Genomic DNA, 25217 nt, shown 5'->3' on the forward strand with positions numbered 1-25217 from the left:
CTTTGGAGCTCTTCTGTGAAACATGTAATACAGTAATTTGTGTTACCTGCACAGTTCGTATTCATAAAAATCACGACTATGACTTAATCACTAACTGTTATACTAAACACTGTCAAAAGTTAAGAGAATGTCTATCACCAGTTGGAAGAAAGAAAGAATCACTCGAGAAAGTCCTCTCTTCTCTAACAAAGAGAGAGGGTGAGATCAGAGAGAGAGGAGAAGGAGTCTTAAATGATATACATGAAATGGTAGAGGAAATGGTGAATGTTCTTCATCAGTCAGAGAGGAAACTGACTGAGCAGGCAAAAAGGGTCACCGATGCTAAACTAAAGGTGCTGTCAGAGCAAATGAAATCAGCAGAAAAGAGTTTAAGTCTTCTGGAGGATGTTGAGGATTATGTGGAACAGAGTCTGAAGACAGGCAGTCCTCAACAAGTCCTGAGGTCTACGAAACAGATGATGAAGCGTATGAGTGAAGTTACTGGAGGGATCAATGTGGAGGAGTTACATCCAAAGGAAAAAGCTGACTTTGCATTGGTAGGCAAAGATGTCAAATCACTACATCACATTGGAGATATTGTAACCTACTCAACTACTGCACTAAAGCAGTATAGAGTGAATGAAGTTGGTTGCTTTGAATGTCTTCCAAAAGAGAAAAAATTTTCTTTTTCACTATCAATTGTGGCACCAAATTCATTTCTCCTGTCTGCTCCCCTCTCTTCTGTCAGGTGTAGTCTTACTAGTCTAGTACCAGTTGGTAAAGGTGATCAACCCATTCACACTACAGTTACTACCAGCAGCACTGATCCTGGAGTGTATAGGATACAGTGTAACCCTTCAACACGTGGTACTCATACAGTAAAAGTACAAGTATATGATGTACACCTTAAGGATACCTCACTATTCATCCCGTTCAATCCTTACCTTGACAACATCACTCCAGTACGTACCATAACTGATCTTAAAGGTCCCTGGGGAGTTGCTGTAAGTGATGATGGTCATATTATTATAACTCAGTTTACTGGTCGCTCTGTAAAAATCCAAACCAAACAAAGACAGAAATCATTAAAAATTAATGTAGGACAATGCTATATTAAGCATTCTACTCCTCGTGGTGTAGCCATTGCTCCAAACAAATTTTTTTATGTCTCTGATGATAGTAACAGCATCTATATAATTAGCATGGATGGATGCCTTAGAGCATCTGTCAGTGAGGAGGGTAGTGAACAACTACAGTTCAAAGCTCCTAATGGTTTAGCCATTTCTCCTATAACAGGACAGGTTTATATTGCTGATAGGGATAATCATCGTGTACAAGTTTTGAATTCTGATCTAACCTTCTCTCATTCATTTGGTAGTAAAGGATCAGCTAATGGAGAGTTTCTGTATCCATGTAACATTGCTATTGACAGTCAAGAATTAGTGTATGTTACTGATTATGATAATCATTGCATTCAGAAGTTTTCTCCAGACGGAAAGTTTGTGGGCCAGTTTGGTACTAAAGGATCTGGTCCTGGAAACTTTAAGGAACCAGTAGGTATAGCAATAGACACTGCAGCTACTGGTCTAGTGTATGTCAGTGAGCAAGGCAATAATCGTATATCAGTCTTTACAAGCGATGGTGTGTTTCTTGATAGGTTTGGGAGTAAAGGCAGTTATCGTGATCAGTTTGATCATCCTTATGGATTAACATTTGATAAAAATGGATTCTTGTATGTTTGTGATTTTAATAATAGCCGACTTGTTGTTTACTAAATTTTATTTTTCAGTTTTAATTTTAGTAGCATAACTATTATTTATAAATATTAATTTTATTAACTATAATTATCTGAAATAATTAAAACTAACGAATCTATTTATCTATTCAACTTCTTCAAAGAAATAATAAATAATGTTCTTAATACTGACTATGATAGACTACTGTGTAACCTCTTTATTTAAGACACTATTTATGTACATGTATACCTACTTGTGTGTGGCTGGCATTTATATGTAATGTGCTCCAAGAATACTGGTATAATAGGTATAATTAATCAGTGATTTAGATATAAATAAACCCACAAGGCCAGTTGACCAGCCAGATTAGGTTAAACTTTCTACATAGCATACCGTACAAAATGATTTATTGGCAAGGAATTTAAAAAACATGGGTTTTTTCAGAAATTGGCCAGTTGTAATTAGCTAAGTACATCATTATGTTTCAGAAAATGTAATAAGGAGGATATACATCATACAGAGATACAGCAGTTTTTGAACTCATTAAGTGCATGTACTGTACATGTAAAATCAAAGTTATTGATGGGATATAGACAATGAATTATAATAAATAATTAAACAGTGTAACCTTTGGAGTGACTGATATATTTTTATAGGATATACTAGTGATAATGATTGGTCTACTAGCGTAATACCTCTGGACCAGTATCAAGATCAACTACAAGAAAGGAGAAGAGAATGGGAAGCATCTCAACCTGTTCAACCTGAGGATAGAACTACGGTCTATTTTTCTTTTATGATAGAAGAGAAATAGACCGTCTAAGACATCTGCTGGAAGAAAAGGAAAAGGAGCTACAAGAGGAGAGAAGAGAAAAGGAACAAATTAGAAATGAACTACAGAAATACTGTGAAAATTCTGTAGAAAACATGTAAGTTTAATGCACATTATGTCATAACAGTTATCATAACTTCCCTTTAGTGGTTACTACCAAATTCAGGGAATATTTTTCATAATTTCTGTTGAATATGACATCAGGAGGCAGGGCTAATTTATCTCTTACTTTCTTGGATAACTGTTGGATTGTTCTGCACTTCTTCATTATCTTATCACCACCTTCATTTACTGTTGTGTCTACCCTACCATCTGTCTTTACTGATCCCTCTCCTGTTTCTGTTTTAGGAATTTATATATAAGTACTCACATGGCTCGGGACATGGCTAGAAAGCAGTCTTCCTCTTCTTCGTCTCCTGGTCTCCTCAAACTGGAGGAGCAGCTCACCTGTGATGTGTGTCTTGGCTTTTTTAGCGACCCTAAGACTTTACCTTGTCTACATTCATTCTGTCAGCACTGTCTGGAGGCATTACCTCGAGATAAGAAGAATGAGGATCACATATTTTGTCCCACTTGTCGTCATCATACAGAGTTGCCAAAAGAAGGAGTAGGAGCCTTTCCTGTAGCATTCCACCTCAACAACCTCCAAGAGACCTACAATCTAATGAAGGACGCTGCAGTATTTTCACCTGCTCCTCAAGAGGACACATGTAACGATCATGGTAAACCATTGGATGTTTTCTGTGAAGCGTGTAATACAGTAATCTGTGTTACCTGCTTAGCTCATAATCACAAACATCACGAATACAACTTAGTCGCTGACAGTTATACGAAACATTGTGAAAGTTTACGAGAGTGTCTATCATCAGTTGAGGGAAAGAAGGAAGCACTCAAGAAGGTCATGTCTGCTTTAACGAAGAGAGAGGGTGAGATCAGAGAGAGAGGAGAAGAAGTCTTAGAAGAAATACATGAAATGGTAGAGGAAATGACGAATGTTCTTCGTCAGTCAGAAAGGAAACTGACTGAGCAGGCAAAAAAGGTCACAGATGCTAAACTGAAGGTGCTGTCTGAGCAGATGAAGTCAGCAGAAAAGAGTCTGAGTCTTCTGGAGGATGTTGCAAATGATGTGGAACAGAGTCTGAAGGCAAGCATTCCTCAACAAGTCCTGAGGTCTAAGAAACAGATGATGGAGCGTATGAGTGAAGTTACTACAGGGATCAATGTAGAGAAGTTACATCCAAAGGAAAAGGCCAACTTTGTATTGAGTAAAGATATCAAATTGCTTCATCATATTGGAGATATTGTGACCTACTCATCTACTGCACTCCAGCAGTGTAGAGTGAAGAAAGTTGGTTGCTTTGAACGTCTTCCAAAAGAAAAAAATGTTTCATTTTTACTATCAATAGAGGCACCTGATTCATCTCTTTTGTCTGTTCCCCTCTCTTCTCTGAGGTGTAGCCTATTATCAGTTAGTGAAGGTCATCAACCAATTCACACTATAGTCACTACCACCAGCACTGATCCTGGAGTGTATAGGATACAGTGTAGCCCTTCAGCCAGTAGGTATCACACGGTAAAAGCACAAATAGATGATGTACAAACTGAGGATGTCTCACTAGTTGTCCCTATCAATCCTTACCTTAAGAACATTGCTCCTTTACATATTATAGATGAGCTACATGGTCCCTGGGGAGTTGCTGTTTGTAATCATAGTAATTGTGTGATAGTAACTGAAAATCTTGGTCAGTGTATAACAATACTGGACAGAGACGGAAAGAAAGTGAAATCGCTAGGAGGGAAAGGAGGAAGTGGCGATGTCAAATTTTCTTTTCCTCGTGGTTTAGCCATTACTCCGGATAAATTCATTCTTGTGTCTGACAATCATAGAATCCAGAAGATAAGCATGGATGGGTACCTTAAGGCATCAGTTGGTGAGGAGGGTAATGGACCGTTACAATTTAATACTCCATACGGTATAGCCATTTCTCCAATAACAGGGCAAGTTTATGTTGCTGATAAGAGTAATCATCGTATTCAAGTCTTGAATCCTGATCTAACCTTTTCTCATTCGTTTGGCAGTGAAGGATCAGCTAATGGACAGTTTTCATACCCTGTAGGCATTGCTATTGATGATCAAGAATTTGTATATGTTACTGACTTTAAGAACCATCGCATCCAGAAGTTTTCGTCAGACGGAGAGTTTTTGGACAAGTTTGGTATCAGAGGTTCTGGCCCTGGTCAGCTAAATAGGCCTCATGGTATAGCAATAGACACTGGAGCTACTGGTCTAGTATATGCTGTTGAATGGGCCAATAATCGTATCTCTGTCTTTACTAATAAGGGCGAGTTTGTCAATAGCTTTGGAAGTGAAGGTAGTAGCATTGATCAGTTTAGTGCTCCTTACGGTTTAACATTTGATAAAGATGGATTCTTGTATGTCTGTGATTACAATATGAGCAGAATTGTTGTTTATTGAGATAATTTTTTTTGTTATATTAGATTTAATAATTTTTTTGGTCTGGTTTACTGTTATCACTAAGTGTAAAGTTAATACATTATTGTAACTACAGCCTATTTGATTATATGTGAATGATATCACCCTCTATGAAAGCTAACCAGCCATTGGGTGGACCATAAGGTGTAATACATGTACCAAGGTTACCCACAAATCATGATGCAGTGCTTCATATATAAGCTGACAAGCACCACAATAACATGGCTTTAGGTTACACTAGATTTATAAAGCTGGGTTCACAATATGTGCGTTGCGACCGGAAGTGCCATATAACGCAATGATAAATGCAAGAATAGAGCAGAGTTCTATTCTTGCGTTTACCCATTGCGTTATACAGCACTTCCGGTCGCAATGCAAATATTCTGAACCCACCTTAACTTTTTACTGTATGTGTTACCTCCATTTAGTGGACTTACCTAGTGTACCAATTATATTCCTTATAACTACTGTATAAAATAACCTCCATGTAAAGGACCTCTGTTTAAAAACAGACAAACTTTATTGTACCGAGTGTCAATTATAATAAAAGCTACACCATACATGTATAACTCATTCTTTCTTGCCACTCTCCTCTCTCTCCCTCTCCTCCATTAAGTGTAGAAGTAGAACAGTGGTGATCTCATTTCAAGTTATGGTCTAAGTGGACATCTGATGCCAAAGACAAACCATCACGTACGTAAGTCACATGACATCAAATGACATTTTCATCATCAACAACAATGCACAAGAAATGTCAATCACTTCACATGTACGGCCATAGATGTAATTGCAATTACAAGTAGCTACAAACCTACAATGCTACATGTAAATCATGTAATTCACCTTTTACTGGACCTGGTACATAAACTACTATGGGAATTTACCTGTACATGTATGTTATCATTATCAAGCTATCATAACTTCCTGAGAAGAATATTGCAACTTCAAGAGGTCATCAGGGCTGTCATTCCCCAGGCAGCCAGGCTACTCGTTCTCATTCATTTCGACTTCTTTATTTTATTATTGCTTGTTCTTGCTCTGTCTTCATTTACTTTCTTCTGTATACCTTTATCTCCCTTCATTTTTGTTCTTGCTTTATGTACATAATTTTGTTCTTTTCTTGAAATGGCAACCAAACCATCTTCTGGTCTCCTCAAACTGGAGGAACAGCTCACCTGTCCTGTGTGTCTTGACCACTATACTAACCCTAAGACTTTACCTTGTCTACATTCATTCTGTGAGCACTGTCTGGAGGGATTACCACTGGATAAGAAGAATGAGACCTATTACCTCTCTTGTCCCACTTGTCGTCATCGTACAGAAATATCAGAAGAAGGAGCAGGAGCCTTTCCTGTAGCATTCACTATCAACAACCTCGAAGAGATATACAGTTCAATCAAGAAAGTAGCTGATCCTCAACAGGTCACCTGCGAAAACTGTACCACAGCTAATGCCACTGGATACTGCAAAGACTGCAGTCAATTCCTTTGTACAGAATGTATCTCTACCCACAAGAAATGGGCTCGTTTTAGTAATCATCAATTGACAAGTCTTGATGAGGTGACATCCTGTATCTATTCTAATTCTCTTGTTCCAGCTAAACAGGAGGCAACCCTCATATGCTCTGTACCTGGTCATGATGAGCCATTGAAGTATTACTGTGACACATGTGATGAATCTATCTGTCGTGATTGTGCTATACTCACTCATAAAGATCACAAGTATAACCTAATTGCTAATAGTTTTAGTAAACATAGAGAAGCACTGGAGAAATCTCTCAATCCAGTAAAAAAGAAAATTGTAGCTCTCAAAAATGTCTTGTCTGCTTTAGCAGAGAGAGAAAGTGAAGTCAAGAAAAGAGGAGAAAAAGTCTTAAAAGAAATACATGAAATGGTAGAGGAAATGATGAATGTTCTTCGTCAGTCAGAGAGGAAACTGACTGAGCAGGCAAAGAGGGTCACTGATGATAAACTAAAGGTGCTGTCAGAGCAGATGAAATCAACAAAAATAAGTTTGAGTCTTCTGGAGGATGTTGAGAATTATGTGGAACAGAGTCTGAAGACAGGCAGTCCTCAACAAGTCCTGAGGTCTAAGAAACAGATGATGGAGCGTATGAGTGAAGTTACTACAGGGATCAATGTGGAGGAGCTACATCTAAAGGAAAAAGCTGACTTTATATTGAGAAAACATATCAAATCACTTCATCACATTGGAGATATTGTGGCATCTACTGCATTACAAAAGTTTAGAGTGAAGAAAATTAATTGCATTGAACATGTTGGCAAAACAGTTTCATTTTCACTATCAATAGAGGCACCAGATTTATCTCTTTTGTCAGTCCCTCTCTCTTTTCTCAGGTGCAGTCTAGTACCAGTTGCTAAAGATGATCAACCCAGTCACACTACAGTCACTACTACCAGCACTGATCCTGGAGTGTATAGGGTACAGTGTAACCTTTCAACCACTGGCACTCATAGTTATATTGTTAAAATACAAATATATGGTGTTCAACTTGAGGATATTATCTATGTTGATAACACTTCAGTACACATTGTAACCTATCCCTGGGTAGTTGCTGTAAGTTATTAATAGAATAATATATTAAATTTTTTATTATAAAGTTTATTATTATTATTCCTTCTCTATTTCCATGTAGTTTGAAGATTGGCATGATGGTATATTATGTCATCAGTTTGCACAATGGAAAGCTGGTGATGATCGAGTAGGAGCTGAAGCTGAATTAATAGCAATGACGGCAAAGAATGGAATTGGTACTCTACTACATGTATGCAATGTGTTATGTGTTATGGTGTTTTTTCAGAGTGTCCTATGTGCAAGCTTCATTTTGAGCTGGCTAAAAGAGATTGCAATAACTGGCGAATGTCTTGTATCAGGTGTCCTACTGAATTCTGCTTTGGATGTAAAAGAATGTATTTTAAGAGTGGTTATGTAAGAAAGAGTGAGGGAGAGAGGAGATGAGAGACAAATTATGAGAGGTAAGAAAACATGAGTAAATAAAAAATTTTGGAAATTTAGACATATGAAGTGCTATTTTGAATTTTAGTTAATTTCTACCAGACTCACATAATATTGTGCAAGTATACTATTTTACTTATAGCATTTCATTATAATACTACACGAAAGAAAATTTACATGCACTTGTACGTTATTCAATCAAACGTGATAAAATTGATCAAAAGGAACTGAAGATTTTGTAGCTTTCTTTTGAAAAACTATAAAAATTATTATACAAATACTAGACTTGGTACCATTCTAATTTTTTGTGTTATTATACACATGTAGGAATGTGATCGTCAGTATTGCAAGACAGGTGCCAGTAGGCCATTGCCCCAACATGCTCATCATCCTCGTGACTGCCTCTTTTATCTGAGAGATTATGATGTCGTTAGCTTGAAAAAATTGTTAGATGATAATAATGTTAAATATCTATCAAGTGAGTAATGGCATGCATAACAGCATTAGTAAATGACTGTGGGACAGTTTATTAGACTGTAGATTAATGTGTAACCACTTTTTGAGATCTGGCTTTAGTCTTTTTTGGTCAAGTATAAGCTTGACTATTAACTCCACAAATAAATTCCCCAAAATTGAAATGTGCATGATCGCTTGCACAACAATCTTTGTTTCCTATACAGCCCTGCAGATGTGTCATAAGAATGAATTCTATTAATGCTTATAAATAAAATTTAAATTTGGAATTGGCTCGAACTTTCTACATTGCATATCATATCTATCCTGTTGGAAATATTTTTATGCTAATACCGTATAACGCAAAATTTTCAAGGGCTGTAAATTTTGCGAATTTTCCTAAAAATCTATTTTGTGGATTTTTACGAATTTATACTGTCCACTGTCTTGTGCCCTAATAATTTTGATTTTCGAGGAAGTAATTTTTGCAATTCTTCAAAAATTGTGAAATCCACAAAATTTACAGCCCTCGAAAATTTTGCGCTATATGGTACTTTTGTTTTTCATTTTTGCATGTATTGATGTTTTAGAACCATCAGAGGCTCAGGTAGCAGCTACAAAAGACAAGAGAGTGCAAGGTGAGCCTATTGATAAACCTGATGGAGAAGAATGGGATATACCAAAGCCTCCAGCTCATGTTATTGATGGTGAAGAGATTTTGCTAGTTTGTCCAGTCATATTACTAAAGGAAACACCTTCTGGTTTTGGAGATGAACCATGTCGCAAACATGCACCTTTTGGTATGGCTGGACTCTGCGAGTGAGTCACTGTATAGCATACTGATGTGCAACTTATTAATAATAAATAATTTATTTTTTCAAAACAATTTTCGAAACAATTTGAGAATATAGACTAGTGAATTTTTGAGGAAGTACAGCATAGAAAATGTTATGTTCAATGACAATTAAAACAAATTGATCCTCAATTAATTTTTATGAATCTTGTTTCTTTGTTTTGCTTTATTTTAATTCACACAGGTGGCATTATAAGGAATATTTGGTTCATAAAATCAATGAAGCTAAATTGGATCCAGTTGAGATTTATAATTTACATATCATGAAACTGATTATAAAGAGAGAAGGGATAGAAGTTCCTGAAGAATATGATGATGAAGACGAAGAACACTACAAAGGAAGATTGGTTGAGGTAGGATATTATTAAATACCCATGATGTGAATCAGTTTGTAATATTGCTTTTTACTTTTAGATTGTTAAAGAAAAAATTCCAATTGATTAAGGAAAGTCAAGATCAAGTTTAGGATCACTAGTTTCATGACTTTAAACAGATATTTGGTATATTTAACTCATAATTACCTATCTAGGTAAATAAATGTTATGAGTTGTAGATAGGCTAAGTTGTATGAATACATGTTACAATCAATTAATTACTTAGAAATTAGAAAATGTAATTATCAAGCATATCTACAACTTCATTGCTGTGTTTATTGCCATTGGTGCATGCAAGAACTGTAGCAAGTCCTCGTGACATAAATATTCAATAATTAATTACATTTAATAGCATTATAAATTCTTAAAAGTTATCACAGTTTAGGCTTTGGTTTCTCAGGCATGATACTTTGCAGTTTCATGGCCAGTCCAGTGTTACCAGTTATTTTGAGTTTACCAGAAAAGAATGCCCATAAAAAATAAGTTTATTATCACATTCAGGGTTTCAACAAGAATTTGGCATAGTGCTCAAGCAGCTTCTTGACAGTGGATTGTCAAGTCACTCAAAACATCACATATCTATAAAAACTAACCAGCCATTGGGGTTCACTGAACCATAGGGTGGACCAACATCACAGACTGATTGCACAGGTGTGCTATATACCATTGTGTCTCATATCATTTTATGCCCTGTAAGCATTGCTATTGATGATCAAGAATTTGTATATGTTGCTGATTTTAAGAACCATTGGATTCAAAAGTTCTCATCAGACTGACAGTTTTTGGATAAGTTTGGTATCAGACTCAGAGGTTCTAGTCCTGGTCAGCTAAATAGGCCCCATGGTATAGCGATAGACACTGGAGCTACTGGCCTAGTATATGCTGTTGAATGGGCCAATAATCGTATCTCTGTCTTTACTAATAAGGGCGAGTTTGTTAATAGCTTTGGAAGTGAAGGTAGTAGCATTGATCAGTTTAGTGCTCCTTACGATTTAACATTTGATAAAGATGGATTCTTGTATGTCTGTGATTACAATACTAGCAGAATTGTTGTTTATTAAGATAATTCTTTTTTTGCTATATTAGATTTAATAATTTTTTATTGGTTTACTGTTATCACTGAGTGTAAAGTTGATATCACCCTCTATAAAAGCTAACCAGCCATTGGGTGGACCATAGGGTGGGCCAACATCACAGACTGATTGGACAGGTGTGCTATATAGTGTCTATTGCTTGTAGGGAGCATGTTAGTGGGGGCAGTGTTTCCCACAAAGTATGCTCAAAAGCTATGTTATGCTGTTTAGCTCACGTAGCAATGCTAAATAGCATGCTTTAAGCACCACAATAATATGACTTTGGAGCAACTTTAATAATTTGTAAAAAATCCAATTTTGATCGGAACCAGTTCAAACTTTCTATGCAACATAAAGATATATATATATGTATTAGAAAAAATTATAAAAATAGAAAATTTTTATCCTATCATTTTTGGTAAAATTTGGCCAAGAACCCTGTACTATAGCACAGGGACTTTGGCCCGATTTTGGAGCAACTTTAAAAATTCGTAAAAAATCCAATTTTGATCGGAATCAGTTCAAACTTTCTATGCAAGATAAAAACATATATACGTATCAGGAAAAATTATAAAAATAAAAGATTCTCATCTTAACATTTTTGGCAAAATTTAGCCATAAACCCTGTATAGTACAGGGACTTTGGCCCGATCTCAGAGCAACTTTAAAAATTCGTAAAAAATCTAATTTTGATTGGAACCAGCTCAAGCTTTCTACACAATATAGAGACATGTATATGTATCAGAAAAAATTATAAAAATAGAAAATTCTCACTTTGCCATTTTTGGCAAAATTTGGCCAAGAACCCTGTACTATAGTACAGGGACTTTAGCCCAATTTTGGAGCAACTTTAAAAATTTGTAAAAAATATAATTTTGATAGGAATCAGCTCAAACTTTCTACGCAACATAAAAACATGTATATGTATCAAAAAATTATAAAAATGGAAAATTTTCACCTTACCGTTTTTGGCAAAATTTGGCCAAGAACCCTGTTCCATAGTACAGGGACTTTGGCCCAATTTTGAAGCAACTTTAAAAATTTGTAAAAAATATAATTTTGATTGGAACCAGCTCAAACTTCCTACGCAACATAAGGACATGTATATGTATCAAAAAAATTATAAAAATAAAAAATTCTTATCTTACCATTTTTGGCAAAATTTGGCCAAGAACCCTGTACTATAGTACAGGGACTTTGTCCCGATTTTGAAGCAACTTTAAAAATTTGTAAAAAATCCAATTTTGATCGGAATCAGTTCAAGCTTTCTACGCAACATAAAAACATGTATATGTATCAGAAAATATTATAAAAATAATAGATTCTCACCTTACCATTTTTGACAAAATTTGGCCAAGAACCCAGTACCATAGTACAGGGACTTTGGCATAATTTTGGAGTAACTTTAAAAATTCATAAAAATTTAAATTTTATCAGAATCAGCTCAGACTTTATATGCACCATAAAAACATGTATATGTAATAGAAAAAATTATAAAAACGAAAAATTTTCTTTTAGCCATTTTCAGCAAAATTTGACCATAACCCTTGAGTACAGGCACTTTGGCTCGATTTTTGAGTAACTTTAAAAATTCATTAAAAAATCCAAATTTAATCAGAACAAGCTTAAACTTTCTATACAACATAAAGACATGTATATGCATCAGAAAAAATTATAAAAATGAAACAATCTCATTTTGCCATTTTTGAAAAAAATATTTTGTAGGCTAAACTTTGAATACTGATGCCAATGCCCTGTATTAATTTCAATTACAAATTTTTTGAGTTATGAGCATTTGAAATATTGGTTTTTAATTTTACTAAATTTATAGAAGTAGATCTATATTAATTTCCAGCCCTGATGCCAATTTCTGAAAAGTATTATGAGCAATGCTACCTAGTAAATCAAATTTGATAATTTTAATTGCATTATTGGTAGTAAATATCAGCAAATCTGTGTAACTGTAATAATGATATTTTCAGTAGACATTAATTGCATCATGAATACCGTATTGAAAGCAGATCATTGTTATCAATAAATGCTGTTATGTTATTGTTGTTTTTTATTCAATAGCTAATATAAACTTATAACAACTGAACACAAAACTGAGAATAATATCTACCAGTATTTACATAGAAATAGATCTATAGCTTGTACACTATTATTTCCGTATCGTCTCCTCAGAAATGGCAGCAAAGCAAGCAATACACAGATTGTCTTCAGCTCCTCTTCTCAAACTGGAAGAACAGCTCACCTGCCCCGTGTGTCTTGACCACTATACCAACCCTAAGTCTTTACCTTGCCTACATTCATTCTGTCAAGACTGTCTGGAAAGATTACCTCTGGATAAGAAAAATGAGACCTATTACCTCTCCTGCCCTGCTTGTTATCATCGTATAGAGTTACCAGAAAAAGGAGCAGGAGCCTTTCCTGTAGCATTCCACCTCAACAACCTCAAAGATTTACACAGTTTAATGACAAATGCATCTTATCCTCAACAAGTCACCTGTGACAACTGCACTACAGCTAATGTCACTGGATACTGCAAAGACTGCAGTAAGTCCCTTTGTACAGAATGTGATAGACTAGTGCACAAGAAATGGGGCCCTACTTCTAATCATCAACTGACAAGTCTTCAAGAGGTCACAGCCTCTACTTCTCAGTTGAATCCTGAAAAAAAGAAGGAGCAGCAATATATGCCGACCTTGATTTGCTCTATACCAAGTCATGATGAGCCATTGAAGTATTTCTGTGACACATGCAATGAATCTATCTGTCATGATTGTGCTATACTTGCTCATAGAGATCACAAGTATAACCTAATAGCTGAGAGTTATATCAAACACAAAGAAGAGTTAAAGAGTTCTCTTAAGCCAATAAAAGAGAAAATTGAGGCACTCAAGAAGGTCATGTCTGCTATAGGAGAGAGAGAGAGTGAAATCAAAGAGAGAGGAGAAAGAGTTTTAAAAGAAATACATGAAATGGTAGAGGAAATGGTAGATGTTCTTCATGAGTCAGAGAAGAAACTGACTGAGCAGGCAAGAAAGATCACTGATGATAAACTAAAGGTGCTGTCAGAGCAGATGAAATCAAGCAAAACATGTTTGAGTCTTTTGGAGGATGTTGAGCGTTATGTGGAACAGAATCTCAAGACAGGCAGTCCTCAAGAAGTTCTGAGCTCAAAGAAAGAAATGATAAATCATATGGATGAAATGACTAAGCAGATCAATTTGAATGACTTGCATCCAATGGAAAAAGCTGACATCAGGTTGTTCAAGAATAGCAATATCATTGAGTCGCTACACAAGATTGGTGATATTGTATTTTACTCACTACAAAATTGCAGCGTAAAAATTGAAAAATTAGAACATTTTAGAGAGAAGAGTGTTTTTTCATTTTTACTATCAATGGAGGCACCAGATTCATCTCTTTTGTCTGTTCCCCTCTCTTCTCTGAGGTGTAGTCTAGTACCAGCTGGTAAAAGTGATCAACCCATTCACACTACAGTCACTACCACCAGCACTGTTCCTGGAGTGTATAGGATACAGTGTAACCCTTCAACCAGTGGTACTCATACAGTAAAAGTACAAGTATATGATGTACACCTTGAAGATACCTCACTAGTCATCCCTTTCAATCCTTACCTTGATAACATCACTCCAGTACATGATACTATAACTAAGCTTAATGGTCCCTGGGAAGTTGCTGTAAGCAATGACAATTGTGTCCTTGTTGTCACTGAATATAACAATAACTCAATAAAATTATTAAATAGAAAAGAAAGAAAAATGAAGACATTAGGAAAAGGATGGACTGGTAATGCCAGCTTTTTTTCTCCTCGTGGTATAGCAATTACTCAGGACAAGTGCATTCTGGTGTGTGATAATCACAGGATCCAGAAGATAAGCATGGATGGAAACTTCATAGCATCATTCGGTGAAATGGGTAGTGGATTATTTCAATTTAGTAGTCCTGAAGGCATGTCCATTTCTCCAGTAACAGAGCAAGTTTTTATTGCTGATTGTGGCAATCATCGTATACAAGTCTTAAGTCCTAACCTAAACTTCTCTCATTCATTTGGTAGTAGAGGATCAGCCAAAGGTTATTTCAACAAACCAACAAACGTTAGTGTTGATAGTCAGGGTTTAGTTTACATTGCTGACTGGGGCAACCACCGTATCCAAAAATTCACCCCTGATGGAAATTTTATCACTCAGTTTGGTGGTGAGGGTTCAAATCCTGGACAACTGATAAACCCTGCAGGGATTACAATCAACAATTTTCAAAATCTTGTCTATGTATGTGATAATGGAAACTCCCTTATTTCAATCTTCACTACCAGTGGCGTGTTTGTTTGCAATTTTGGCGAAAAAGGCAGTAACATTGATCAATTTGACGGACCAAGAGGATTGACATTTGATAAAGATGGTTTGTTGTTTATTTGTGATTTTAGAAATAACAGAATAGCTGTAATGTAAACTGAAAATGTATTTTGACTTCTTTATAATAACAATTATTATATTTTCCCTCCATTAAAGAAAAACAATTATCTATTCTAAAATGATCGATGGCCAATTGAATGATAAAAATAACAAATTGAATGTAAGATTTAGGAGGCATTAAAAGCAGAACTAAACATAATTCATTACTATAGATAGTGCTATAAAGTGAAACTCTGAAAAATATAAAAGTCATCATAGTTTAGTATTTGGCTTCTTAATATGATACCTTGCAATTTCGTATGCATAAGAATGCCTATAATGAATACATCAAAATTAATTTTTTAAAAACAGAATTACCTAAATTCACAGGTCAAATAGCGATTATTGAATTTTCAAAGTAAATACACACAAAAGTAAGTACACACAAAAATTACTTCATTATAATTTTCAATCATGATTACTCTAGAAAACATCAGATTTGCATCTGTTTACCACAAGTGGAGATAATATCAAGCATCAATGGGATTTATCAATTCCTAGTTTCAGCACTGCAGTATCTTTGAAGTTTGGCTCATAGCCTATGTTTATGTACAGTTATACATTATTTGCAACATTGCAAGTTGTGTTAAGGGAAATCTTGTTTTATAGTGTAATCTGCTACGTGTACATCCTTATTATATCGAGCAGTACAAAAAAACATTTCAAACAGAGTTCAGCAAGGACAAGTGTAGCTTCTTCAAGTGATTTTGTCAGCTCAGTACTGGATGGAAAGGAATTATACTTTTACTGGTGATTTCAGTCCTGAGGCAGTAGCAGGAGTTCTTAGTATTGAGATGATACTAGCTCTCATAGCTAATGGTGTTGTACTAGTCATTACTATTTATCAAAGGAAGTCCTGGAAATAATCATCAACATTATTCTTTACTTCTCTCATACTGGCACACCTTGTATTAACACTCTATCTTCCTTTCTCTATCACTGCATTAGCTGCTGGTGAGTGGATCATTGGTAATACTGATGAAGAGAAGCAAGGAACCTGTGGTTTCACTGCTTATATAATACTTTATTGTGCTTATGTCATGTTTATGACTCTGTGCCTTATATCAATTGACCGGTTCCTTTTTATAGTAAAGCCTCATCTCCACAAACGGTTCATGAGTCCAAGGGTAGCTCTGGTCCTTGTCATTATTGTGTGGATAGTCAATGCTCTATTTTTCTCTTCTGGATTTATTGATGGATCTGGTGTATTATTTCAGTATCTAGATAATTCAGGAGCTTGCTATGCATTTACCACCAGTCCTTTTACAGCTGTGATTCGATTTTCATTAGCATCAATCATACTGTGCATCATTGTTGTTACTTCAGTTTGGACGTTTTGTTTCACTCGTAAGTTTATTAATAATCAGTCAATGATAGTAGGAGAGAGTGTCTATGCTTCAAAGAAGAAGAGGTTGTTTGGGATATTTGGGTCAATGCTACTGGTCTATGGGATATGTTTTACTCCTAGTGTATTTTTATCTTCATTTATAGCTTTTGTTAATGCTCCAGATAAACTCATCATTTCTGCTTTTATTTTGTTTTTCTTGGCAATTATCTTGAGTCCAGTTGTTCAATCATACTTTAGGCCAGAAATTAATAGTGTTTTTGTTGATATTGTTTGTCATAAAATAATGAATAAATCTAATCAAACTATGTCAAGTAATTCAGCAGTTACACAGGATTTATGCATTAGGTCACTCAATGTCTAATTTAATATTTCTATTACTCTTAATTTATTATTGGTTTGTAACCTTTTTTGTTTGTGCCATTGTTCTGTTCTAATACATTAAACTTGTTCAATGACGATGCACTTTTTATGCAAAAAATTTTTGAGGACATTTATAAAAATTTATGACAATAGGTAGTCGTCAGTTTACAATAGTTTGAATGACTTTGAATATTTTCAAAGATCTTTGGCTGGAATTAGCTCAAACTTATAATACTATCAATGATAACACTTTTATTGAATTTCTTCTATTGGGAGCAAATTTATTCAATAACAAAATTATGTGGCGTACTCAAATTTAGAAGCTTCTTAATGTATTCTTTGCAAATGATATGAATTTGTGTTAAATAATAAAGAATTATGATAATAAAAATGACAAAACTGAATATGCTACAATAGGTAAAAAATGATTTCAAAATAGTAAAAAAGAACACATCAGTACTGTATTTTTTTGGCTGCTTTCAATAATTCATCAACTTGAGCTTTAAAATGCATCGGAATTTGTTTTGAGCTTGAAATTACAGGCAATATTTCCATTAATTTTTGACAATTATCTGCAAAATCATCATCATCTAAAAAGATCATAAAATGTAAATGTAACATTGAATAGTATTGTGTAATACCTTCATCATGATTATTCAATATACCATCCGACAGTTTACTTTTACTACCCACTAGACCTTTATAAGCAATTGATCCTCCAGCACTGTTCATCAGGACTGGTCTATAATACACTAAGTCATTAGTACTATCATCACCCCAAGAGTCATAATGGGTCTCGTGCCATTGGTCCTTAAAGACTTTTGGTTGACAGACAAACATTGGTGTAGGCAACATTTGCATTTTCCAGCAAATCTTGACGGCTTCAACAGTTAGGTCCTCTTCTTGTGTTACAAGACATTTACATTGTTTATCAGACAAGGAGCCTTTCACCTATACCAAAATTTATTTTTAAAAAGTATGCAAAGTTTTCACCTTTTTCACTACTTGAAACAGATCAGCATTTTGTAGTTCATTGAAAGAGTGCATCAAAAGGAGCTTATGTGCTTTTGAAACATTTTCCAAATGCTTTTTCCTTTTGATGTTTATTGTGCTACTTTCATTCTCATCATCAGTTAATTCAGTTAAAGCAAAAAAAGGTTCCTTGATTTTGCCGATGAATAATGTACGACAAAGATCAAAGGTTGTCTAAAATTCCATAAAATATGATTAAAAAATAATTATTATCATACTTGAAACAATTGACAGAACATTAACTGCTGCTCTATATCTTGAGTTTCAATTACGTTAAACCACTCTTGAAAGCATTCTGCAACACCTTCAGCCCCAAAATCTTCTTGATCAATAGTAATTTTTTGCACAGGCTCTATCAAGCCTACTGGACTATTACTATTGCAACAAAATAATTAAGTTAAAGTGATTGTAGTACCTTGTATATAAGCACAACATAAAAACATGTATGTGTATCAGAAAATGCAAATTTCAACAAAATTTAACCAAAAGCTTTAAGTAAAGGACTTTGGCCCAATTTTGGAAAAACTTTTAAAATTAAAAAAAATCCAATTGTAATTAGAGTCAACTTAAACTTGCTACACTACATAAGAACATGCATGCATATTAGGAAATGAAATAAAAATGAAGAATTCTTATTTTACCTTTTTATTTGTGTGTCATTTTCACTAGTTAACTGTTCGACATTTTGCGCATTGTTGTGATTAATCATGCTGCTTTAAATTTGGAATAAAATAATAGTTGTAATGACAGAAAACTTTACTTTTCCTCTTTTGTCACATTGAGTCCCTTTTCTCCACCATCATACTGATATGCTGAACTAAATCTATAGGCAAATTTAAAGTTTACTCACAAAATTTAACTCCCTTCCCCCTCTACTTCTAAACCTGTTTCCTGTAAACTCATCTCTTTAAATATAATTATAATTAAGCTTTCCAGTACAGACACACATAATGATATATAGATCAGATAGTTAAGTGGTGGTGAGTACTGACAACTGTTACCATAGTTAGCCATTATACTCTAATATCTATGCTACTAGAACATGTCTGTAGGCAGTCATTCAAAAAAATATCTAACAAATTAAACAAAAATTAACTTTAAAACACTTTGATTGACAATTTTGAATTAATTTTTACTATTTTGCACTGCATCTATATAATAGGTCAACTTTTTTTTAGCAGGAAGGGCTTTCCCGACTTATGTAGTACATCTATTTAAATGTATTAATGGCTTAATTTTAGTCATTAGTAGCCTGAACTTTATTAGTGGCGCATAGCCTATGGAGTACTGGCTAGTTATGTGAGAACTTTATTTTGTGGAATGTGGCATAGCAAAATGAAAATTAATGGCCTAATCGACTTACTCTGTCACAGCTGTCGGCCTCCAAGCTCTAAAGAAATACCTGGGCCAAAAAGACAAGTATTGCCACCAAGGTCTATAGAAATACCTGGGCCAAAAAGTCAAGTACTCCCACCAAGACGATGGCATTGCCGTTTCTACACAGGCGACGACCGGCAGAATTAATTGGCTCCTCCTACCGGAAAGGGGAATATGAAAAAACAGCCAATCACTATTTACAATAATATAGTAAACTCCTACTACTCGAAAATTGTGTCATACTGTACTGTACATATTATTATATACCTGTAGTCAATAGTGTGTTGAATTTTTTAGTGATTTCAATCACCTTCTATACAATAATTATAGCTTAAATTGGAGATGGTGAAAGGTGAGCTAAACAGATGTAGATCTACAAGCATAAATATGCATGCATGTTTGTCTCTATGGGTCTTCATTAACACTGAGTGTATATGAATGCATTCCAAGAACTATCACATTGCATTGTAGTCAACACATGATTTGTCACTTGTATAGGTGTAAACAAGAATTCTTAGATCTGCAATGAGCATCTTCATGCCAGGCCTACACAAAAACATGACAGGTATCTGCTAAAAAATTCACTGAAATCTTAAATGTAAATTATGCCACTAGGCCATATTGTAATAGTAAAAATAATTAATAACAAAAAAGAGTACTCTCATCAAAAGTCCTTTACAGATCCTTTCTTGATAATAGTAACAAAACATTCTTCGTGTAAAAACTTAATATCTTTTCCAATGCAGGCTTGATTTTTCAACAGAATGTTGCCACAACGGGCACAAAAAATAGTTTTCTTTTGTATAAAGCCTTGTGTAAGACATAACCGTATATCCTGTTTAAGTAACAATAACATCACAATTACTTAGCAGAGCCTACCTGCTGATTACAGGATCCTTGATAAATAATAATATTTGATTTTTTTGGCAAATTTTTCTTCCTTACTGTTGCTATAATTCACTATGATATAAAATTATTTAGAATAATATTCCCACTTACTTTCCTTTGTCAGAATATTTGTGCCTAGACCATCATTACCAACTAGACCTTTGTAAGCAATTGATCCTCCAACACTGTTCATCAGTACTGGTCTATAGTACACTAAGTCGTTAGTGCTATCATCATCCCATGAGTCATAGTGGGTCTCGTGCCAATGTTCATTAAAAACTTCAGGTTGACAGACAAACATTGGTGTAGGTAGCATTTGCATCTTCCAACTGAGTTTAACTGCTTCAACAATCGCATCATCAATTTCCGGTATAACATCTTTATCATGTCTAACAGAGAAAAAGCTTTTGACCTATTTTTATAATAAAGTAAAAGCTATACAATGCATAAGGTCAAATATACTTTTTCAATTACAGAGTAATCAATACTTCTCAGCTCTGCTGAAGAATGTCTCACAAGAAATTGATAAGCTTTACTGACATCTGCTAAATTTTTCTTTCTCTTTATATCTGTTTTACTTCTTTTCTTCTCTTCATCAGTCAATTCAGTCAAAGCAAATAGTAGTGCCTTGAGTTTTTCAAGAAAAGCATTACGGCAAAAATCAAATGATATCTGAAAAATTACAAATCTTAATTGGCAGTCATTAATAAATACCTGAAATAAGTTGCAGTATATTTGAAACAATTTTAACTTTTCTACCCCTGAAAGTTTGATCTCAACATCTTCAAAATATCTAGCAAACTGTTCTTGTACATCTAAAGCAGCAATATCATCTTCAATTTCAATTTTATTCTGCCTATAGCAATTATAATAGCAAAACTTAGGCTACAAATGTGATGCATGCAGATATACTTTTTGCTTTCAAATTCAGATATTAACAAAAATTCTTTTCCTTCATATACAAAGCACTTTTTCTGTAATAAACTGTACAATATATAAGACAACTTGAGATAATATTATACACCAATATGCAACTGCAATTTGATTCATAGCTTTTCCCACCTGCAGCATGCATGCACATGCATAAGTGTCATGTTCAGTTAGGTACAGCTATAAGAAACTTTAACATAACGCTATAAGCACATGCTGCCCAACTTTGAAAGATCACTAAGCTTTAGCATTCTTAAAAATTTATTCAAAAGTAATGTAATAATTTGTACTGATTAGCTACATTATTGATTAGACAACTGAAATGATTACAAATTAAGCCATCAGTAATTCAGTTCAGCTCATAATGATCGCTGAAATGGTTGAGTTGCAATTCACACTATGTACATGGTTGATATAAGGGGGATGTTATTGTCACTATGAATCTCTTGCAATTATTGTTATCACTATAAAACTATGCACATACTAGGCTATGATAATCATTTCCCCCCTCCCCCATAGAAGCATCATGTTCATACATTCAGAATCAAAACTTGAATTCCGGCAGGCAAAGTTGCAGCGCACCGGCATCATATACGGTACCACTGAGAACTGAGCCCACGGATCACCTATAGTTACCAGCCCCCAGGAAATAGTGGGTGGGTGTGTCAGGAAATGACGTCACATGATTGGAAAAGATGGCGACTGAAAAGAAGCAGTAGTAGGGACTTCTAACACCTAGGAAATGCTCTAAAATAAAAAAAACTAAACCCTAACCCCAACCCTAAAACAATAGCTAACTAGGGGACTCCTAACATAAGTAGGGGACATAGCTAACTAGGGACACCTAAGCTAATTCAAAGCAATGCGTGAGTCATTTCCTGCACGCCCACCCACTATTTCCTGGGGCCAATAACTTTAGGAGATCCCTAAGATAGCCGAAATGAAAGAATCAGCTTTAATAGCATTCTTAAAAATGCATGCTTCAACGACTAACTAAAGTTATTCACATGCATGCAACTTAAATTGATGCATATGCAGCATCACCCGTGCCGGCATGTACCAGCCCACCTGTAAAAGAGTCTACCTTTTTAAATATTTGTTTTCTTCTTCTAACTTCTCAATATAAGACCTAGTATGAAATAGGTTTAAGACTGATTATAGGCTCCCCTTCCGGCATGGCCGGGCCATCAGGGCTCATGTGCTTACTTATCAGACATTTCCTTGTTTAGTTGACTCTGCCGTTTCTCCGCAGTAAAGTACTGTTAAAGATACTGTTTACAAGATGCGGACGGCCCAGCCTACTGCCCGCGGAATGCATACACGAATGCATGCATGATGTTCTAACCAATCATATCTGCAGCAGCATAGATATTAGAGTACAGTTCCGGTACTCTAATATCTATGGCAGCAGCAGACGTCTGACAATCCGAGAGATGGCTACATACACCACTGAGTACATCGAGATGTCTAGCCTAAATTTAAAAAGAGCTAATTATATTGCTGCTATTGATTTTGGAACATCAAACTGCTCGCTGGCTTACTCAGTTGATGGAACGACCAGTATCCTGTATCCATCAAGTGAGTCGCTTGACCGTGTACCCACGGCAGTATTAATAGAGCCCGAAGACAAAACGAGTTTCCGTGGTTCTTTAATAAATTATTCCATGCCCATGGCTGTCGTTGATATCGGAAAAGTAGCTCAACAGGCATATGGAAACTTACCAAAAGAAGAGTACTCCATGCACTTATATTTTGAGTGCTTCAAAATGAACTTGAGGCCACACGAAGACGTAAGTTCGTAACTATTATAATACGTGATTTCCTCGTGCTTAGAATGCCAAGCCCGTGGGGATAGTTGAGTGACATCATGTGTTAGCGCCTTATTTAGTGCCTTATTTTGTTTGCTTCATTTAAAATCACTTTATTTCTGGTAAATTTTTGACATTTCAGTATGTGCATCCAGCTGCCCTGCTAGTCTCACGTGGCCAGACCCATCAGCCATCACCCTTTTTGACATTTGGACGGTGTCCAAAAGGGGATGGGTCTGGCCACGCGAGACTACCACCCTGCATGCAGTTGTCACCCACCCCCGTGTAGTATGGTACCATACCGTGCATGCATGCTGGACTACAACAGTTAAATTAAATTTGCTAAAACATTCTTTGCTGGCTTATATATAATTGTAATTGGTGTGTTAACCTTAGTACGACTAGCCTACTTTTAAAACAATTTTAACAATAGGTGATAACAAGGCAGATGAAAATTTCAGCATTCAAGGGAGCAAGTTATTACCTCATAGAAGTTATTGCTTTTGTTTTGAATTATCTTAAGTCCAAACTTGAAGAAGAGTTAGAGATGCGTAATCATATGGTTCAACAAGAAAGTGAAAATGCTGAGCCCAGGTTACTGAAAGCATTTGACTTCACCTGGGTAATCACTGTTCCTGCAATATGGAATGAAAAAGGAAAACAGATGATGAGAGAAGCTGCCTACAGGGTAAGCTATTTTATGCATATTGCTTATTGAATCATCCTTCACATAGGCTGGGCTGGTCATTGAAAACACAGTGATGACTCCAATCACTTGTTTCACTCCAGTCACTCAACAACTAGAAAAAGTCGACATGAATGAATATTATCATAAGCTTGTTTTAGCATTGGAACCAGAATGTGCTGCTCTTTATTGTCGACAACTGTCAATTGATGAAATGGCAAACCATTCCAGGCGGCTCCAGAATCAAGTTATAGATCACTCTTCTGATTACATGGTACTTGATATTGGAGGTGGTACAGTTGATATTGCAGTCTACAATAGTCAATCCAAAGATATATTTGAATCAGTTCTTCCACCCACTGGCAATGACTGGGGAGGAACAAGGGTTAATGAAGAATATTCAAAACTTCTCCAAAAAATTGTTGGAGATCCTGAATTTAAATGCTTCTGCGAAATGCCCCAACAGGAAGCTCAAAATCAAGCTGTAATCACGACACACATTTACCATGATTTTGAGTTTGCTAAAGTTTCATTTGGTAAGAACACAAGAATGGACAGAAGAATTACATCACGATTAAATCGTAAGATTGTTGATTTCTATGGTTCAGAGAAAATAAGGGAAGGAGTAGCAGCACTTAACGACGCTAGAATACAATTAAATGGTAGTGATCTTCTTGTGATTCAGTTTTCTAAAGTTGAAGAGCTGTTTGCACCAGCAGTCAAAGGAATTCTTGATTGCATAGACACTGCCATTACAAAGAGTCCTGTTGCCATTAACACAGTGTATCTAGTTGGAGGATTTGGTGGGTGTCCATACATATACAACAAAATTAAAGAATTTGATAAATTTTTCAATCTGTGTGTCCTAACTCCAAGAGATTATCATGTTGCTGTTGTTAAAGGAGCCATTCTTTTTCAGCAGAATCCTAAAACCATGAATAGCCGAGTGAGCAGTGCCTACTATGGTATAGAAGCAACCGTAAAATACAAACCAGAAAAAAATCATGATCGTAGACGAAAAAGATATGACCTTCAGCGTAATTGCACTGTCACCGACAATGCATTTGAAGTAATTGTAGAAAAATATCAAAAAGTTCGTTACGATGAAGTCCTAGAGTTTCCGTCATATGCTACTCCTTTGAGTGAGAAAAGTGACAAAGTGGAACTAAAACTTTTTAAGACTTACAAAGATGATGTTGTGTATATTAGAAATCCGAATGGCGAACTTTGTGAAGGAGTTGAGGAAATTGGAAAATTAGAACTAGCTGTGCCACCATCTACTCTACCACTAGCAAGCCGCACTATTACATTAAAGTTTCATATTGGGGGACCAGAGTTATACTTCCAAGGAAAAAACGATGAAACTGAAGAGAAAGTGCATTGTACGATAGACTTCTTATCTTAATTAGTATGATGTAATTTTGAGTGTGTGCCACTGTGTGATGAAACTATATATTTGTAGTGAACCTATTGTAGTGTTTTTAGCAGTTTTTTTAGTTGCATAGCTCATGTTTTAACATAATGCATCAATAGACTAT

At 35.3% G+C, this 25217-nt stretch overlaps 5 protein-coding genes across 11 annotated transcripts; 3 read left to right on the forward strand and 2 right to left on the reverse strand.

The window, feature by feature from the left end:
- The first annotated feature begins 2554 nt into the window (after window positions 1-2554).
- On the forward strand, window positions 2555-5131 carry LOC109581891 (tripartite motif-containing protein 3-like). The gene is made up of 2 exons (XM_019996365.1): window positions 2555-2644; window positions 2695-5131. The coding sequence occupies exon 2, from the start codon at window positions 2930-2932 to the stop codon at window positions 5021-5023; it is 2094 nt and encodes a 697-aa protein (XP_019851924.1). The 5' UTR covers window positions 2555-2644; window positions 2695-2929; the 3' UTR covers window positions 5024-5131.
- Window positions 5132-7111: 1980 nt separating this feature from the next.
- Window positions 7112-10067, forward strand: LOC109581889 (E3 ubiquitin-protein ligase RNF31-like). The gene is made up of 7 exons (XM_019996362.1): window positions 7112-7618; window positions 7698-7812; window positions 7863-7990; window positions 8345-8495; window positions 9061-9289; window positions 9508-9676; window positions 9738-10067. The coding sequence occupies exons 1-7, from the start codon at window positions 7142-7144 to the stop codon at window positions 9765-9767; spliced, it is 1299 nt and encodes a 432-aa protein (XP_019851921.1). The 5' UTR covers window positions 7112-7141; the 3' UTR covers window positions 9768-10067.
- A 7207-nt stretch (window positions 10068-17274) lies between these two features.
- On the reverse strand, window positions 17275-19513 carry LOC109581875 (uncharacterized). Of its 5 annotated transcripts, XM_019996348.1 has the most exons (8): window positions 19439-19513; window positions 19355-19393; window positions 18752-18814; window positions 18633-18704; window positions 18210-18366; window positions 17953-18165; window positions 17601-17910; window positions 17275-17549 (listed from the first exon to the last, which is right to left on the reverse strand). In XM_019996348.1, the coding sequence occupies exons 1-8, from the start codon at window positions 19477-19479 to the stop codon at window positions 17413-17415; spliced, it is 1032 nt and encodes a 343-aa protein (XP_019851907.1). In that variant the 5' UTR covers window positions 19480-19513; the 3' UTR covers window positions 17275-17412. The 5 variants fall into 5 exon arrangements, with proteins under 5 accessions (XP_019851907.1, XP_019851905.1, XP_019851906.1 ...); XM_019996346.1 differs by having other exon boundaries at window positions 19355-19512; XM_019996347.1 differs by having other exon boundaries at window positions 18633-18701; window positions 19355-19511.
- Window positions 19514-19936: 423 nt separating this feature from the next.
- On the reverse strand, window positions 19937-22483 carry LOC100637127 (uncharacterized). Of its 3 annotated transcripts, none has more exons than XM_003386533.3 (8): window positions 22393-22483; window positions 22271-22315; window positions 21169-21240; window positions 20971-21112; window positions 20719-20928; window positions 20368-20668; window positions 20248-20318; window positions 19937-20203 (listed from the first exon to the last, which is right to left on the reverse strand). In XM_003386533.3, the coding sequence occupies exons 1-8, from the start codon at window positions 22401-22403 to the stop codon at window positions 20033-20035; spliced, it is 1023 nt and encodes a 340-aa protein (XP_003386581.1). In that variant the 5' UTR covers window positions 22404-22483; the 3' UTR covers window positions 19937-20032. The 3 variants fall into 3 exon arrangements, with proteins under 3 accessions (XP_003386581.1, XP_019851928.1, XP_019851927.1); XM_019996369.1 differs by having other exon boundaries at window positions 20248-20328; XM_019996368.1 differs by lacking the exon at window positions 21169-21240.
- Window positions 22484-22495: 12 nt separating this feature from the next.
- LOC105312739 (heat shock 70 kDa protein 12B-like) lies at window positions 22496-25201 on the forward strand. The gene is made up of 3 exons (XM_019996366.1): window positions 22496-22976; window positions 23428-23682; window positions 23729-25201. The coding sequence occupies exons 1-3, from the start codon at window positions 22515-22517 to the stop codon at window positions 25082-25084; spliced, it is 2073 nt and encodes a 690-aa protein (XP_019851925.1). The 5' UTR covers window positions 22496-22514; the 3' UTR covers window positions 25085-25201.
- Window positions 25202-25217: the final 16 nt, after the last annotated feature.

This window comes from Amphimedon queenslandica, unplaced genomic scaffold, assembly GCF_000090795.2.
Source record: "Amphimedon queenslandica unplaced genomic scaffold, v1.1 AMPQUscaffold_13412, whole genome shotgun sequence".
NCBI lineage: Eukaryota > Metazoa > Porifera > Demospongiae > Haplosclerida > Niphatidae > Amphimedon > Amphimedon queenslandica.

Bases quoted from the DNA above. Each gene is read 5' to 3' on its own strand.
- LOC109581891 (XM_019996365.1), top strand. From the start codon at position 2,930: ATGGCTAGAAAGCAGTCTTCCTCTTCTTCGTCTCCTGGTCTCCTCAAA.
- LOC109581889 (XM_019996362.1), top strand. From the start codon at position 7,142: ATGATGGAGCGTATGAGTGAAGTTACTACAGGGATCAATGTGGAGGAG. The intron at 7,619-7,697 runs GTAAGTTATTAA...ATTTCCATGTAG, and splicing joins CCTATCCCTGGGTAGTTGCT to TTTGAAGATTGGCATGATGG. The intron at 9,290-9,507 runs GTGAGTCACTGT...TAATTCACACAG, and splicing joins GGTATGGCTGGACTCTGCGA to GTGGCATTATAAGGAATATT.
- LOC109581875 (XM_019996346.1), bottom strand. From the start codon at position 19,479: ATGCCATCGTCTTGGTGGGAGTACTTGACTTTTTGGCCCAGGTATTTC. The intron at 18,367-18,632 runs GTAAAATAAGAA...TTGTTGCAATAG, and splicing joins AATGACACACAAATAAAAAG to TAATAGTCCAGTAGGCTTGA. The intron at 17,550-17,600 runs GTATTACACAAT...TGATCTTTTTAG, and splicing joins ATTGAATAATCATGATGAAG to ATGATGATGATTTTGCAGAT.
- LOC100637127 (XM_003386533.3), bottom strand. The intron at 21,113-21,168 runs GTATATCTGCAT...TAATTGCTATAG, and splicing joins TCTGAATTTGAAAGCAAAAA to GCAGAATAAAATTGAAATTG. The intron at 20,669-20,718 runs GTATATTTGACC...TTATAAAAATAG, and splicing joins ATTACTCTGTAATTGAAAAA to GTCAAAAGCTTTTTCTCTGT.
- LOC105312739 (XM_019996366.1), top strand. From the start codon at position 22,515: ATGCATGATGTTCTAACCAATCATATCTGCAGCAGCATAGATATTAGA. The intron at 22,977-23,427 runs GTAAGTTCGTAA...TTTTAACAATAG, and splicing joins ACTTGAGGCCACACGAAGAC to GTGATAACAAGGCAGATGAA. The intron at 23,683-23,728 runs GTAAGCTATTTT...TCCTTCACATAG, and splicing joins TGAGAGAAGCTGCCTACAGG to GCTGGGCTGGTCATTGAAAA.